This window comes from Trachemys scripta, chromosome 2 (assembly GCF_013100865.1).
Source record: "Trachemys scripta elegans isolate TJP31775 chromosome 2, CAS_Tse_1.0, whole genome shotgun sequence".
Taxonomy (NCBI): domain Eukaryota; kingdom Metazoa; phylum Chordata; order Testudines; family Emydidae; genus Trachemys; species Trachemys scripta.
The window spans coordinates 140525522-140542502 of record NC_048299.1 but is presented as its reverse complement, the minus strand read 5'-3'; the positions used below and the strand labels follow the sequence as shown (position 1 = coordinate 140542502).

At 51.4% G+C, this 16981-nt stretch overlaps 2 protein-coding genes across 2 annotated transcripts in view; both read right to left on the bottom strand.

The window, feature by feature from the left end:
• LOC117872811 (cytoskeleton-associated protein 2-like) overlaps positions 1 to 2695 on the bottom strand; it is a 31732-nt gene extending 29037 nt beyond the window's left edge. Inside the window, exon 1 of the mRNA XM_034761597.1 lies at positions 2665 to 2695. Coding sequence (XP_034617488.1) covers positions 2665 to 2695 — 31 coding nt within the window. The remainder of the gene's footprint in view (positions 1 to 2664) is intronic.
• A 10895-nt stretch (positions 2696 to 13590) lies between these two features.
• The window catches only part of LOC117872809 (interleukin-1 receptor antagonist protein-like), a 43483-nt gene continuing 40092 nt past the window's right edge, over positions 13591 to 16981 (bottom strand). Inside the window, exons 5-6 of the mRNA XM_034761595.1 lie at positions 16537 to 16682; positions 13591 to 14657 (exon numbers count right to left, since the gene is read on the bottom strand). Coding sequence (XP_034617486.1) covers positions 14448 to 14657; positions 16537 to 16682 — 356 coding nt within the window. The 3' untranslated portion in view covers positions 13591 to 14447. The remainder of the gene's footprint in view (positions 14658 to 16536; positions 16683 to 16981) is intronic.

Here is a 16981-nt window from a genome sequence, read left to right as displayed (position 1 = left end):
ATGTTGCTAATGGGAACATGAGTTGAGAACCTAGTATCGCAAGTTCTGTCTTCACTAGATTTTTTGTCTCGACTCAAGGTAGTTAACACATTTGTAAAAGCTACTGTGGACGCTCCCCAAAAGAAATGTAGAGGTGTGGCTCTCCAATATGCTCTGAAACTCTGCATATGGAAAGTAAGGGTGCCTTGTCTACACTTGAAATGCAACAGCAGTACAGCCACGGCACTGCAACTGCACCATTGTAGTGCTTCAGTGTACAGACTACCTACGTCGATGGGAGAGGTTCCCCCATTGATGTGGGTAATCCAGCTCTATAAGAGGTGGTCTACACCATCCAGCACTATCTTCACAGAAACTTGGGTCAGCTTCACTACATCGTTCATGGTGCGGATTTTTAACACCCCTCATCGATGTAGCTGGGACAATCTAATTTTCTAGTGTAGACCAGTCCAAAGATGTTGGTCGTTGAAGTATATAACTATTTCCGTTTGTATTACCATAGTGTCTAGGAACCTCCAGTATCCTGTTGTGCCAAGTGCTGTACAAATAGAACTAAAAAGATAGTCCCTGACCCAAAGAATTTACAACCTACTATAGGACTAGAGACAACAGGTGATACAGACAGACAGATGGGGCAAAACACAAGGAAACAGAGATGCCCTTAATTTGAGCCCCATAAAATAAAGAGGCAACACCATTCTGGAAAGAATGCCCTAGTGCAGCAGTTTGGGTGCCTGACTGTGAATATAGGGGAAGGTATTACAGTCCCGCACAGCACACACAAATGCTTTTATTGCAAAAAACAAAAAACAACAACAGTTTAGTGCTCAGGCCTTTGGCATAAAGGGAATTCAAGGCAGAAATAGAATGAGGCATTAGACTAGAGCAAGTATCAGGGGGTAGCCATGTTAGTCTCGATCTACAAAAACAACAAGGAGTCTGGTGGCACCTTAAAGACTAACAGATTTATTTGGGCATAAGCTTTCATGGGTAAAAAACTCACTTCTTCAGATGCATAGAGTGAAAGTTACAGGCACTATATACTGACACATGGAGAGCAGAGAGTTACTTCGCAAGTGGAAAACCAGTGTAGACTAGAGTAGTGGTTCTCAACCAGGGGTACGTGTACCCAATGGGGATACACTGAGGTCTTCTAGGGAGTACATCAACTCATCTATTAGCTTAGTTTTACAACAGGCTTCATAAAAAACACTAGCAAAGTCAGTACAAACTAGGGATGTAAGTAACGTGTAAAAACAGTAACCTAACCGTGTAACCGATTAAAATTCTATCAGTTACATGGTTAAGTTTACCTACTCCTGTTCTTTTTGCGGATACAGACTAACACGGCTGCTACTCTGAAACCAAGAAACTAGGCATCCCAGAGGGACCCTGGGCAGGTGGGGCCAGCAGCCCCAAGCAACCAGAGTTTAACCATTAACAGAAACCAATAAGCTAACCTCCTACAGCCCTAGTACAAACTAAAATTTCATATAGACAATGACTTATTCAGATTGCTCTATATCCTATACACTGAAATGCAAGTAAAATATTTATATTCCAATTGAATTATTTTATAATTCTATGGTAAAAATGAGAAAGTCAGCAATTTTTCAGTAATAGTGTGGCTGTGACAGCTTTATATTTTTTGTGTGATTTTATAAACAAGTAGTTTTTAAGTAAAATTTGGGGGTACACAGGGAAAATCAAACTTCAGAAAGGGGTACAGTAGTGTGCTGCAGCATCTCCTATACCAGGGGTCTCAAACACGCGGCCCGCAAGGTTATTTTCTGTGGCCCGCAAGCTCCTCACGGCCCCCCCGTCCCCCCCCCGCGTTTACCTAGAGCGGCTCCAGCCCGATACGAACCGGGGGGCAGGGCAGGCTTCCTGCCTCCCTCGTCCCTCAGGTTTTGGTCGCTTCCCAGCGCGGCGACAGGGCAGGCAGGGAGGGAGCCTGCCCTGCCCCCTGTGCGGGTCGGGCTGGAGCCTGCCCTCCTGAACGCCTCCTGCAGTTGAACCCCCTGCCCTGAAACCCCTCCTGCACCCCAACCCCCTGCCCTGAAACCCCTCCTGCACCCCAACCCCCTGCTGCACCCTGCACCCCCTGCCCTGAATCCCCACTGCACCCCAACCCCCTACCCTGAGCCCTCTGATTCCCTCCTGCACCCCTCACCCCAACTCCCTGCCCTGAGACCCCACCTGCACCCCCTGGGGGCAGAGCTGGGGTGGGAATTTCAGGGAAGGGGTTGGAATGGGGGCAGGGAAGGGGTGGGAAGAGGCAGGGCCTCATGGAAGGGGTGGAGTGGGGGCTGGGCCAGGGGGCAGCGGGAGTGTCAGGAAATGCAGCCCTTGGGCCAATGAACTAGCCCTCATGGTCATTGGAGTTTGAGCCCCCTGTCCTATACACACCAAGGGAAGCTGCTTCCCCCCCACCCAGCCCCTAACCCCGCCCCCCACTGCCCCCCGACCCGCTCCCCGCACAGGGGTGGGGGTCGGGAGCACAACACCCCGGCGACGAGAGGAGGGGGCCGCCTGCGCCGCGCAGGACCCTGCGGAAGGCGGGGCTCCCTCCTACCGCGCCCCCCCCCCGGAGCCCCCCCCCCCGGCCCCCCCCCCCCAGCCCCCCCTCGGGGCCCGCGCCCCCGGCCCCCACCCCGCACTCACCTTGGGCGGCCGTGGCCCGCGCCCGCTCCATGGCGCCCGCAAGTTCTCCGCCGGAGCCCAGCAAAGCGGCCCTGCGGGTCCCGCCCTCCCCGCAGCCAACCGTTCCTGCGCGCTCATTGGCCGTCGCCGCGTTCGAAGCAGCCAATAGAAGAGAAGAGGAGCTTGAGGCGGCGCGCGGCGCAGGCGATTAGCTAGCGAGGCGCGGCGGGCGGGACCGCGGGATGTCAATCATGGGGTGCGCGCTCCGTTCCCGCATCTTTTCTGAGGCAGAGGGGTTAGAAGGCAACTCCCTGGCTGAGTGGGGCGGGGCTGGGTATGGGGCTGCAAGCCAAGCTCGGGACCAGGGCGCTCGGCGCTGTACACTACACCCAAGGCACGGCATCGCTGCTACGGTTGCCAACTTCCTAATAAAAAGAACAGGAGTACCTGTGGCACCGTAGAGACTAACAAGTTGATTTGAGCATGCTCAGGGAGGACTCCGGTGGCCCCATAAAGACTAACAGGTTGATTTAGTCTTTAAGGTGCCACTGGTAGGGTTACCATATGTCCGGATTTTTGATCCTCAAATCCCCGTCCAGGGATTTGAGGGAATCCCCAAAAGCCGGACATGTCTGGGAAAATACGGAGGGAGGGGTTGTGGGGCTTGGGTCTGGGCTGGGGTCGGCGGTGCTCAGCCGGTGCCGGTGCCAGGCTGGAGCCGCTCAGCTGGAGCCAGGGCCCAAGCCGAGCTGGGCTGGAGCTGCTGGGACCGGGGGTGCCCAAGCCGCTGGGGCCAGCAGTGCTCGGCCAGGGCCGGTGCTGGGCTGGAGCCACTCGGCTGGAACTGGGGCCCGAGCCGAGCTGGGCCAGAGCTGCCAGAGACAGGGCGGGCTGGAGCCGCTTGGCCGGAACCAGGGCCGGTGCCCCAGGGCCCAAGCCGAGCTGGGCGGAAGACGCCAGGGCCAGAGCCTCTTGGCGGGGGCTGGCCAGCCGCCGGAGGGAGCCGCTCTGCCAGGGGGGCCGGACTGGGCTGCGCCTCCACGCGCCCTGCCACTGCCCCAGCCCCAGCTTACCTGCTGCCTCCCTGTTGCCTCCCTGTTTCAGGCTTCCCACGAATATTTGATTCGCAGGAAGCAGGGGAGGGGGAGGAGCAGGGGGACGGAGCATTCAGGGGAGGGGGCGGAGTTGGGGTGGGGACTTTGGGGAAGGGGCGGGGTGGGGTGAGGAAGGGGCGGAGTTGGGGTGGGGAACAGGGTGGAGTTGGGGTGGTGCTGGGGCCCCATGGAGTGTCCCCCTTTTTTTAAATTAAAATATGGTAACCCTAGCCACCGGACTCCTTGTTGTTTTTGTGGATACAGACGAACACGGCTACCCCCTGTTACTTGTCAACTTTCTAATACAGGGGTGGCCAGCCTGTGCCTGAGAAGGAGCCAGAATTTACCAATGTACACTGCCAAAGAGCCACAGTAATACGTCCCCAAGCAGTCCCCCATCAGCTCCCTCCCCACTCCCAGCGCCTCCCACCCATCGGTAGCCCCTCCTTCACCTTCCATCCCCACACCCCCGGAACAGCTGTTTCCTAGCATGCAGGAGGCTGAGGGGGGGGGGGCAGGTGAGAGGAACGAGGGCACAGCAGGCTCAGGGAGGGGGTGGGAAGGGGTGGAGTGGGGGCAGAGCCTGTGGCAGAACCAGGGGTTGAGCAGTGAGCACCACCCAGCACATTGGAAAGTTGGCACCTGTAGCTCCAGCCCCGGAGTCGGTGCCTATACAAGGAGCCGCATATTAACTTCTGAAGAGCCGCATGTGGCTCCCGAGCCACAGGTTGGCCACCCCTGTTCTAATGGTACAAAACCAAACACTCCTGCCCTGCCCCTTCTCTGAGGCCCCGCCCCTGCTCACTCCATCCCCCCTCCCTCACTCTCCCCCACCCTCCCTCACTTTCACAGGGCTGAAGTGTTGGAGGGGGTGCAGGCTCTGGGGGTGGGGCCGGGGATGAGGGGTTTCGGGTGTAGGAGGGGGCTCTGGGGTGGTGCAGCCCAAAATGTTGTTAGCCTTCTTGGCAACAAGGGCACACTGTTGACTTATATCCAGCTTCTTGGCCACTGTAACCCCTAGGTCCTTTTCTGCAGAACTGCTGCCGTGCATGGGATTCTTCGGTCCTAAGTGCAGGACTCTGCACTTGTCCTTGTTGAACATTTGATTCGTGGGAAGCAGGGGATTTCTTTTGGCCCAATCCTCTAATTTGTCTAGGTCCCTCTGTAACCTATCCCTACCCTCCAGTGTATCTACCACTCCTCCCAGTTTAGTGTCATCTGCAAACTTGCTGAGGATGCAATCCACGGCATCCTCCAGATAATTAATGAAGATATTGAACAAAATCAGCCCCAGGACCGATCCTTGCTTGGGGCACTCTGTTTGATACTGGCTGCCAGTGACATGGAGCCATTGATCACTACCCGTTGAGCCCGATGATCTAACCAGCTTTCTATCCACCTTATAGTCCATTCATCCAGCCCATACTTCTTTAACTTGTTGTCAAGAATACTGTGGGAGACCGTATCAAAAGCTTTGCTAAAGTCAAGGAATAACACATCCACTGCTTTCCCCTCATCCACNTCCTATCCCTACCCTCCAGTGTATCTACCACTCCTCCCAGTTTAGTGTCATCTGCAAACTTGCTGAGGATGCAATCCACGCCATCCTCCAGATAATTAATGAAGATATTGAACAAAATCGGCCCCAGGACCGATCCTTGCTTGGGGCACTCTGCTTGATACTGGCTGCCAGTGACATGGAGCCATTGATCACTACCCGTTGAGCCCGATGATCTAACCAGCATTCTATCCACCTTATAGTCCATTCATCCAGCCCATACTTCTTTAAGTTACCGGCAAGAATACTGTGGGAGACCGTATCAAAAGCTTTGCTAAAGTCAAGGAATAACACGTCCACTGCTTTCCCCTCATCCACAGAGCCAGTTATCTCAACATAGAAGGCAATTAGGTTAATAAGGCATGACTTGCCCTTCCTGATCACTTTCCTCTCTTCTAAGTGCTTCAAAATTGATTCCTTTAGGACCTGCTCCATGATTTTTCCAGCGACTGAGGTGAGGCTGACTGGCCTTTAGTTCCCTGGATCCTCCTTCTTCCCTTTTTTAAAGATGGGCACCACATTAGCCTTTTTCCAGTCATCCAGGACCTCCCCTGATTGCCAGGAGTTTTCAATGATAATGGCCAATGGCTCTGCAATCACATCCGCCAACCCCTTTAGCACCCTCAGATGCAGCGCATCCGGCCCCATGGACTTATGCTCGTTCAGCTTTTCAAAATAGTCCTGAACCACTTCTTTCTCCACAGAGGGCTGCTCACCTCCTCCCCATACTGTTCTGCCCAGTGCAGTAGTCTGGGAGCTGACCTTGTTCATGAAAACAGAGGCAAAAAAAGCATTAAGTACATTAGCTTTTTCCATATTCTCTGTCACTAGTTTGCCTCCCTCATTCAGTAAGGGACCCACACTTTCCCTGACCTTCTTTTTGTTGCTAACATACCTGAAGAAACCCTTCTTGTTACTCTGAACATCTCTTGCTAGCTGCAACTGCAAGTGTGATTTGGCCTTCCTGATTTCACTCCTGCATGCCTGAGCAATGTTTTTATACTTCTTCCTGGTCATTTGTCCAATCTTCCACTTCTTGTAAGCTTTTTTTTTGTGTTTAAGATCAGCAAGGTTTTCACTGTTAAGCCAAGCTGGTTGCCTGCCATATTTACTATTCTTTCTACACATTTGTTCATGCAACCTCAATAAAGATTCTTTAAAATACAGCCAGCTCTCCTGGACTCCTTTCCCCCTCATGTTATTCTCCCAGGGGATTCTGCACATCAGTTCCTTGAGGGAGTCAAAGTCTGCTTTTCTGAAATCCAGTGTCTGTATTCTGCTGCTCTCCTTTCTGCCTTGTGTCAGGATCCTGAACTCAACCATCTCATGGTCACTACCTCCCAGGTTCCCATCCACATTTGCTTCCCCTATTAATTCTTCCCTGTTTGTGAGCAGCAGATCAAGAAGAGTTCTGCCCCTAGTTGGTTCCTCCACCTTGCACCAGGAAATTGTCCCCTACACTTTCCAAAAACTTCCTTGATTCTCTGTGTTGCTCTCCCAGCAGATATCGGAGTGATTGAAGTGCCCCATGAGAACCAGGGCCTGTGATCTAGTAACTTTTGTTAGTTGCCTGAAGAAAGCCTTGTCCACCTCATCCCCCTGGTCTGGTGGTCTATAGCAGACTCCCATCACTTTGTTGCTCACACTTCTAATACTTAATCTAGAGACTCCTAGGTATTTCTGCAGTTTCATACTGGAGCTCTGAGCAGCCATACTGCTCTCATACATACAATGCAACTCCCCCACCTTTTCTGCCCTGCCTGTCCTTCCTGAACAGTTTATATCCATCCATGACAGTGCTCCGGTCATGTGAGTTATCCCACCAAGTCTCTGTTATTCCAATCACATCATAATTCCTTGATTGTGCCAGGACTTCCAGTTCTCCCTGCTTGTTTCCCAGGCTTCTTGCATTTGTGTATAGGCACTTAAGATAAGTCGTTGATCATCCTGCTTTCTTAGTATGATGCAGGAGTCCTCCCCTCTTGTGCTCTCCTGCTTGTACTTCCTCCCAGTATCCCACTTCCCCACTTACCTTAGGGCTTTGGTCTCCTTCCCCCAGTGAACCTAGTTTAAAACCCTCCTCACTAGGTTAGCCAGCCTGCTTGTGAAGATGCTTTTCCCTCTCTTTGTTAGGTGGAGTCCGTGTAGAAAAATCTCTGCATTAAGCATCTTCACATAACTTTCATATTACTTTGTATTATGCCTCTATTTTCATACAACTTTGTATCAGATCCTTATATAGAAAACTTTGTATTGAGACTTGGTATAATGTTAAAAAAATGTCTTTTTGCTATGAGTAGAATAAAATCTCTCCCCTCACCCTTTTTAATCTCTCCCTGTTGAATGAACGAGGTGTGAATGAGCAAGGTGTGGAAGGCGAGCACCTCCAGTTGGAGTGGGGATGGAAGCCAGACCCCAAAACAATAAAACTTGTCAAATGGGCTCACTAAAGAAGAGCAGACATATTGAGGGCCTTGGGAGTTAGAAGCGAGCACCTTCTTTTGAAAACACCCTCTTTGAACTGCATTGGGACAGCACCCAGAAGGAAGCAGCACAAAGGACCAATGGACACAGATACAGATTTTGAAGCTGGTACAGATTTGCATGAGAGGGAAGCTGCTATAAATGTGAGGTGTCTTGCAGAGGACCCCAGGTCTTGTCTTGTCAACACGGGAGCATCGATCCGGATCAGCAGAAGCCCGGCTCCACCCCTCCCCCATCTAATTCACCTGGCCAGTGAAGTTAAGGGGAGCAACTAATTGGTAACAACAAGAAGAAAGAGTGTGTTTGTGTGTGTGTGAGTTCATGAGTGTAATATATATCATATATTGTTGATTGATACATGTATTACCAATAAATGTGGCGGTTTGCCTTATTCCCCCTGAAAAGATCCTGTGCAGTACTTTAAGTACAACACCTGTCTCTGCCTAGCACTCCTTCTTCTTGGAACATCATCCCATGGTCAAAGAATCCAAAGCCTCCTCTCCGACACCACCTGCATAGCCATTCGTTGATCTCCACGATTCGATGGTCTCTACCTGGGCCTTTTCTTTACACAGGGAGGATGGACGAGACCACCACTTGCACGCTAAACTCCTTTATCCTTCTTCCCAGAGCCACATATCTACCTCTTCCCCAAGCTTAGTGTCATCTGCAAACTTGCTGAGGGTGCAATCCATCCCATCATCCAGATCATTAATAAAGATGTTGAACAAAACCAGCCCCAGGACTGATGCCTGGGGCACTCCGTTTGATACTGGTTGTCAACTAGACATCAAGCCGTAGATCACTACCCGTTGAGCCCAATAAACTAGCCAGCTTTCTATCTACCTTAAAGTCCATTCATCCAGCCCACACTTTTTTAACTTGCTGGCAAGAATACTGTGGGAGACTGTATCAAAAGCTTTGCTAAAGTCAAGATATATCATGTCCACTGCCAGGGCTGTGCCTAGGCATTGTGGTGCCCTACGCAAAGGGGCCTGGCCTCAGGTCTCTGTCGGGGGGAGGGGCTGTGCTGAAGGTCTGTGGGGGGCAAGAGAAGGCTTGGGGCTTGGGGGGCAAGGGGGAAACACCCCCCAGTACGAGCCAGCGGAGCAGAGGGGGTTGGGGCCGGGTCGCTCCACTTCCTGCCGCCCGGTGATTGCAGGGCGTGCCCAACCCCTGCTGCAGTCTCCCGGGATGTAGCTCAGGGGAAGGGGTGGAGTGGGGGTGGGGTGAGGGCGGAGCAGGGGTGGAAAGAGGTGGGGCAGGGGTGGGGGCTATGGGGAAGGGGTGGAGTGGTCGCGGAGGTAGCTTTCCTGGCTGGCCAGGGGATCGGGCTGGCCACTGGAGCAGCACGCAGCTGCGTAGTTTGTGTATGGGTAAGGAGGGTCCTGTCCACCGATTTCCCCATATCCACACAGCCAGTTATCTCATCATAGAAGGCAATCAGGTTGGTCAGGCATGACTTGCCCTGGGTGAATCTATGTTGATTGTTCCTGATCACCTTCCTCTCCTCCAAGTGCTTCAAAATGGTTTCCGTGAGGACCTGCTCCATGATTTTGCGGGGGGACTAACATGAGCCTGACCGGTCTGTAGTTCCCCGGGATCTCTTTCTTCCCTTTTTTAAATATGTGCACTATATTTGCCTTTTTCCAATCATCCTCCGATCACCACGAATTTTCAATGATAACGGCCAATGGCTTTGCAATCACATCAGCCAACTGCCTTAGCACCCTCGGGTGCATTAGATTTGGACCCACGGACTTGTGCATGTCCAGCTTTTCTAAATAGTCCTTAACCTGTTCTTTCACCACTGAGGGCTGCTCACCTCTTCCTCATACTGTGTTGCCCAGGACAGCAGTGTGGGAGCTGACCTTGTTTGTGAATGCCGAGGCTAAGAAAGCATTGAGTATTTCAGCTTTTTCCACATCATCTGTCACTAGGTTGCCTCCCCCATTCATGAGGGGTTTGGGGTGCGGGGTTTGGGCTGCGGGTGCGGGCTCTGGGGTGGGGTAGGGGGTTGGGGTGCAAGGGGATGAGGGCTGCGGGTGCGAGCTCTGGGGTGGGGCTCGGGGTGAGGGGGTTGGGGTGCAGGAGGGGGCTCCGGGCTAGGACAGGGTGTTGGGGGGTAAGGGCTCAGGCTGGGGTGCAGGCTCTGGGGTGGGGCTGGGGATGAGGGGNGACTGTTCCTGATCACCTTCCTCTCCTCCAAGTGCTTCAAAATGGTTTCCTTGAGGACCTGCTCCATGATTTTGCGGGGGACTAACATGAGGCTGACCGGTCTGTAGTTCCCCGGGATCTCTTTCTTCCCTTTTTTAAATATGTGCACTATATTTGCCTTTTTCCAATCATCCCCCGATCACCACGAATTTTCAATGATAATGGCCAATGGCTTTGCAATCACATCAGCCAACTCCCTTAGCACTCTCGGGTGCATTAGATTTGGACCCACGGACTTGTGCATATCCAGCTTTTCTAAATAGTCCTTAACCTGTTCTTTCACCACTGAGGGCTGCTCACCTCTTCCTCATACTGTGTTGCCCAGGACAGCAGTGTGGGAGCTGACCTTGTTTGTGAATGCCGAGGCTAAGAAAGCATTGAGTATTTCAGCTTTTTCCACATCATCTGTCACTAGGTTGCCTCCCCCATTCATGAGGGGTTTGGGGTGCGGGGTTTGGGCTGCGGGTGCGGGCTCTGGGGTGGGGTAGGGGGTTGGGGTGCAAGGGGATGAGGGCTGCGGGTGCGAGCTCTGGGGTGGGGCTCGGGGTGAGGGGGTTGGGGTGCAGGAGGGGGCTCCGGGCTAGGACAGGGTGGTGGGGGGTAAGGGCTCAGGCTGGGGTGCAGGCTCTGGGGTGGGGCTGGGGATGAGGGGTTTGGGGTGCAGGAAGGGGCTCCGAGTTGGGGCTGAGGGGTTCAAAGTGTGGGAGGGAGGGAGGGCTCTGGCTGGGAGTGTGGACTCTGGGGTGGGGCCAGGGATGAGGGGTTTGGGGTACAGGAGGGGGCTCTGGGGTGGGGCAGGGGGTTGGGGCATGGGAGGAGGGTTCCAGCTGGGGGTGTGGGCTCTGTGTGGGGCCAGAAATGTTGCGTTCAGGGTGTGTAAGAGGGCTCCAGGGTGGGGCTGGGGATGAGGGGGGTTGGGGTGCAGGAGGGGACTCAGGGCTGGGGCAGGGTGTTGCGGGTGTGGGCTTCGGGAGGGAGTTTGGGTGTGGGAGGGGACTCCAGGTTGGGGCAGGGGGTTGGGGTGCAGGACGGGGTGCGGGGTCCCGGCGGTGCTTACGACAGCTTCCAGGAAGCGTCTGCCTGGTCCCTGCTGCTCCTAGGGAGCGGTGCTTGCAGGCGAGGGCAGCACTCGCCTCCCTGGTCACCCATGCACCTAGCGGCCGCAAGGAACTGGCAGCCACCTCCAGGAATTAGGGCAATTAGGGAGCCTGCCTTAGACCTGGGCCCCCGCTGCACCACAGACCGGACTTTTAACGGCCTGTTTGGCAGTGCCAATTGGAGCCACCAGGTTCCCTTTCAGACTGGGTGTTCCGGTCGAAAACTGGACGCCTGGCAACCCTACTCACTACACAGAGGCGAAGGAGATTGGCCTGGCACACAGCTCTCTTCAACAGCTAGATCCCCATGAAATAACCACCACACCCTTGATCAAACTCCATAATGTCCAGTGACAAACCTGTTAACGGGCCGCACTCCATGCAGACAGCTAACGCAGCCTTTGGGAATAACAGAGCCAACCAAGATGGTCACTAAACAACCTTTCCAGAGGATGCTGTCAGCATGGGGGGCGGATATAATAGGTCAGGCTTTGCGTTCCCTGACGCTGCCACTGACTTGCTGCAGAACAACTGGGCCACAGTGGCCCCCCCTTCTCCAAGACCACCACTGCCTCCTCCTCTCCACTCCCACCCCCAAGGTCCCTGCTGCTCCCCGCGTCCCTCCTCCTTGGGACGAAGGAGTGAGGAGCGAGGAGGGAGTGAGGAGCAACGCGGAGAGCCAGCGGAGTGAGGATGCTTGGTCGGGCACTACTGGGGCTGGTAGCTCGGCAGAGGTAGGTGGCCTTCAGGGTTGGGAGGACCTGGCGCTTGGGGAGGCTGCCAGCGGCTCTTGGCCAAGCCTGACTCTCGCGGGTCGGAGGACCGTCGGGGTGTGTGTGCTGGTGGCTTGGCCTGGCACTGGGGCCAGCCTGGCGCTCAGGGAGGCTGCTGGCTTGGTCTTGCCCGGCCCAGCTTGTCCCAGCGCTCATGGGGGTTGGCGGCTCGTCCCGGAGCTTGGGGAGACTGCTGACTTGACCGGGCATTGGGGCCAGCCCGACTCTGGCGGCACTGGGGCCACGCTGGTGCTCTGGGGGGCTGGCGGCTCGGCCGTACACTGAGGCCAGCCTGGCACTCGGTGAGGCTGCTGGTTTGGCCTGGCCTGGCTAGGCTTGGCCCAGTGCTTGTGGGGCTGGCGGTTCGGCCGGGCGCTAGGGCCAGCCAAACTTTGGCGGCGCTGGGGCCGGCGTCTCAATCTGGTGCTGGTGGGGAACGCAGTGGGTCAGGGTGGGCCGGGGCTTCTTGGGTCTTTTTTCTTTTATGGTGGGGAGGGGTTGTTTGGGGCTCCAGTGTGCGGGGGACGGGGTCATGGGTGGAAAGGGCGGGGCCAGTGGGTCTCCCCAAAGTGGGGGTTCACCCGCCGCCCATGGCTGTCAGCCACCAAATCACACAGAAGAGAAAAAACAGATTCACACACACACAGCCTGGGAGCTTGTTGGGGCAATGCCAGTCCCTCTCTTAGTCCAATGATCCTGATTAGGACGTCCAGGCACCACTGCATACAGATAACAGCAGTGCTGCCGACTCTGGGCTTCTGTACACTTAAAACGCAACAGTGGCACAGCCGCAGTGCTGTAGTGCTTCCATGTAGACATGGCCTATCTAGATCCCTTCCAGTCGGTGTAGTTAATCCCCCTTTGTCCCCCGAGAGGCAGTAGCGTGGGCGACAGAAGAATGCTGTCTACATCTGGGGTTAAATTGGCTTAACTATGCCACTCGCATGTGGATTTTTCACAGCCCTGAGTGATATAGCTGGGTCGACCTGACTTTTTCGTGTAGACCAGGCCTCTCGCAATTTTATCACAACTCTCATGATTTGGGGACTTTTCTTTAAGCCTCTGTAACCTTTGGGTGGGCTAAAGCAGCAGTTCTCAACCAGGGGTCTGAGGCCTCCTGTGGGTCCACAAGCAGGTTTCAGGGGGTCTGCCAAACAGGGCTGACATTAGACTCATTGGGGTGCAGGGCAGAAAGTCCGCGCTGCCCTGACCTCAGCATCCGGGGCTGAAGCCAAAGCAGTTTAGCTTTGCGGGGCCCCCCGTGGTGTGGGGGCCCCATGCAGTTGTCCTGCTTGCGTCCCCCTAATGCCAGCCCTGGCTTTTATATGCAGAAAAACAATTGTTGTGGCACAGGTGGGCTGGGGAGTTTTTATAGCATGTTGGGGGGTGGGGAGGGGAGGCCTCAGAAAGGAAAAAGGTTGAGAACCCCTGGGCTAGAGTTTAGTTCATTGCCCTTCTCCAGGGCCTAAAGAAAAACCACCTCTCATAGAAAAGCACCTGGAAACCCAGAATTCAGTCACTAAGGATTTTCAGCAAGAATTGCGTATGGTCAACCTCCCCACATTCAAGTTGAAAATGAACAAAAGGAATTAACAATTTTTAAATACCAACTTTATAAAAAAATAAAGAAACAATAATAAATAATAATATAATTACTTATAATTATAGTTATAATTACTTATAGTTATAATTAATGTAACTTAATTTCTACAAGATAACATGGCTACTTTATAACCCACATACTGTTGGGATTGACAATTTTGTAATAAATATATCACTACCTTAGATTACTCAAACTGCAAGAAACTGTAAAAAAGTCCAACTTCCTATTCATGCTATTTACTTTCTCTTTGCATTTCAGTTCAGATAATAAGAAAAGACTAGTCAGTTACACATTAGTAACAAATCAGTTTCAAGCCAATTGCTTCTTCAGGTTTTCAATTCCCTAGACACCAGTTCTGGTTGCAAATATTGCAGGAGCTGGTTTATTTGCTTATAAGTACCCTCCCAAAAAAACTGTTTCCACTGGAATTTTAAAAGACAATTTTTTTTTCTGTTGATATTTTGTAAAAAAAATATTTAAAACCCCACAAAACCTAACAATATTAGAGGCAGGAGTTGATCTAACAGCATCACTATAAATGATCAGGGAATAAAACTAATATGTATAGTGCCTAAAGTAATGAGACATCCCATTGTGGCTGGTGCCTCTAGATGCTACCGTAATAATAATAATAATAATAATAATAATAATAATAATAAATAAAACTGAATTAATATGGAATTAATGCTAATGTTTAAAATCAAATTTACACAAGTTAAGAAGGAAGGTACTGTACATCTGGGGTCAGGCTTGAGTTATGAGAGATTACAAGTATTGGTTACAAGGTTCACAAGATACATATAGTACAATTCAATTCATTAATTTAAATTAATAATTTAATTAATAAATTAACTTTAAAAACAGAATTAATAAAACTGAATTAATATGGAATTGCTGAGATCCCATAAATAGTTATGCTCCTACTGTATGTAGTACCTACAAGCATTTAGTTCTAAACCAGTAACTGCTGGCTAGGGATTAGATTTCAATGAAATGAAAATCAGTGATGGCCCGCTCTCCGGTTTGATTCACCATCCTGACAGGTTTGTCGTTCAGTTTTGAGGTGCTGAGGAACCAGCCTGGATGGGCAGCTGATTCAAAGCTGCAAGTGGAACCAGAAATGGTCTTGAAAAAGATGAAACGCTTCTGATCCTCGGTCCTGATGTCTTTCATAGGCCCCTTCACCTTCTGTGAGAAATAAGAGAGGCCAGTTAGAAACAGGGATGCTCTTTGGAAGGCTTCCATCCTGCAATGGGATGAATATGAGAAGGGGCTTCTAATTAGGACACAGAGATAGTGTCCACTCTCATTTGTGCCTGTGCAACTGTTATGTGGGTATCTATCCCTGAGCAGAATTTGCTCCAAGGAAGCACTGAGCTTGACTCTCCCCTGCCTTCCACTTTGGGCTGTCATTTACACCAGTGAAAAGTGGGTGTGAAATGCTGGCCCTCTGAGGGTAGTGAAAACACCTGGTGCACACAGACAGGAGAATCTGGCCCAGACACCACAGGTGTTCCATACACCTGAGAAAGACTGTCCACCAAACAAGGAACCTATTCCTGCTCCTATTGAATGGGATTTCAATGTAAGAGGGATCAGGCCCAATGGTAGACAATAACTACATGGAAGCTGCAAAAGCATGGCTGCAGTTTTAATCCTTGATCACTAACGATACGTTTTCACTGCAGCTGGGAGCAAGCCCACCAGTACGGTAGACAGGCTTGCACTAGCTCTGCTCAAACTACCACTTTAAAAATAACTGTGTGGACATGGCAGCACCTCAGAGACTTGGGCTAGCCACTGTTGAGATGAGTTCCTGTCTGCATCCTGTAAAACTTGCCCATACCGGTATTGCCCTGGCCTCTTCTTATGTCATTCAGTGTTGCATGCATTCTAAAACAATATGCATTTCCTCACCTTTTGGGGGCGAAGCCAGACTTTGAGGCACCTGCTCCCCTACTTGGTGTACACTTTGCTTGTGCCAATCAGAAACGAACACAAACAGGTTTTGGGCCCCGTCACCTATGACACTTCTATGATGTCATAGTTGGTACTTTATGGGCCTGCCTGCCATGTGCAGGCAGGGAGAGGAGAAAGAAAAACGAATCCTGTGTATCCTGTGTACACCCGTAATCGAGCCTCATCACCTCGAAGCCTCTCTCTCAGCTCACGTGTTTCAAACAGAGTGTCTACGTTTGCCGGTCGTTATGTGTTGGTTTGTATTTGTAAGTATCAGTTATTACTAAATGCTGCATCTTTGTTTATAAATATTGTTAGTAGATATTTTAGTCATTGTGTGTTTTAAGTTTCATTAACTCTATTAGCTAATCAAACACTGCTCCCTTACCCCTTGTAATTATCCCCAATAAAACTTTAAATTGATTAATTTTAGTTGTTTGTGTGTGTGTGTGTGTCTGCAGTTTGCATCGTGACCCATACTCTCCTTGCATCCCTTACCAATATAGTCTATTGCCACGTGCAGCCTGGTAAATAACAGGCCTGCATTTTCTTTCGCCCCTGCGTGCCCGTGGCAATCCACAGCCACCTGGGCTCAGAACCAGGGGGGCAGCTGGGTTTGGAGGCCCGAGCTCCCTTTTTTAGCGGAGTAGCTCAAGCCCTGCTTGGGCAAGTCTGTCTACTCACACAAGGAGGCTCGCTGCCAGCTGCAGTATAGACATACCCCAAAGGCACAAGAGACAACATGATCTAATGAATTAGTGTGGTGCGATGGCCTGGGATTCAGGAGACCTGGGTTCCTGGGCAAGTCACTTCTTATCTCTGCTTCTCCTTCCACTCTTTGTCTTCTGTATTTAGATGATAAAATCTTTGAGGAAGGAACCTTCTTATTACGTGACTGCACAGTGCCTACCACAACAGGGCCTTGATCTTGAATGAAGAATCAAGGTGCTACTAATGATAGCACTAAATGATAATAGTAATCATAAACCGTATCGGGGGGAAAACAGTGACTCCCATGTAAAGGTATCAATAAAAACCAGAGATGTGGATTGAATTTCAGTCACTGTGGAGTTTGTGATGATGCTAAAGGTCTGCTAATCCCACTCACCTCCAGCTGCAGCACAGCTTTATCCTTCACACAGCACAGATACAGATTGTTTTCCGAAGCGTTGCTTTCCACAATGTTCATAGCAACAGGACTGATGCGCTTTGGGGAGATGTGTGGGGAGCGATATAAATCCAGGTTTAATTTCACTAGGAAGAGAAAAGCAAGAGGAAATCCAGACTCAATTACAATAAAAAAGGCAGCCCGTCTGTCTGTGAAGATCTGGGAAGCACCATCACTTATAAATAGTGAGTGAGGAACCTGAAATCCATGCACAATAGCTGCCATATCACTTTATCGGTGACATTGATGGCTCTTTTAAAAATAACTGCACATCAGAGATTCAGTTGTGCACTTTTACTCATCTGAGTAATGCCATCCACTTCAGTGGGACTGTGCCTGAAGACAAAATACTCCCAAGAAATAGGGGTTGGAAAATCAGATCTTA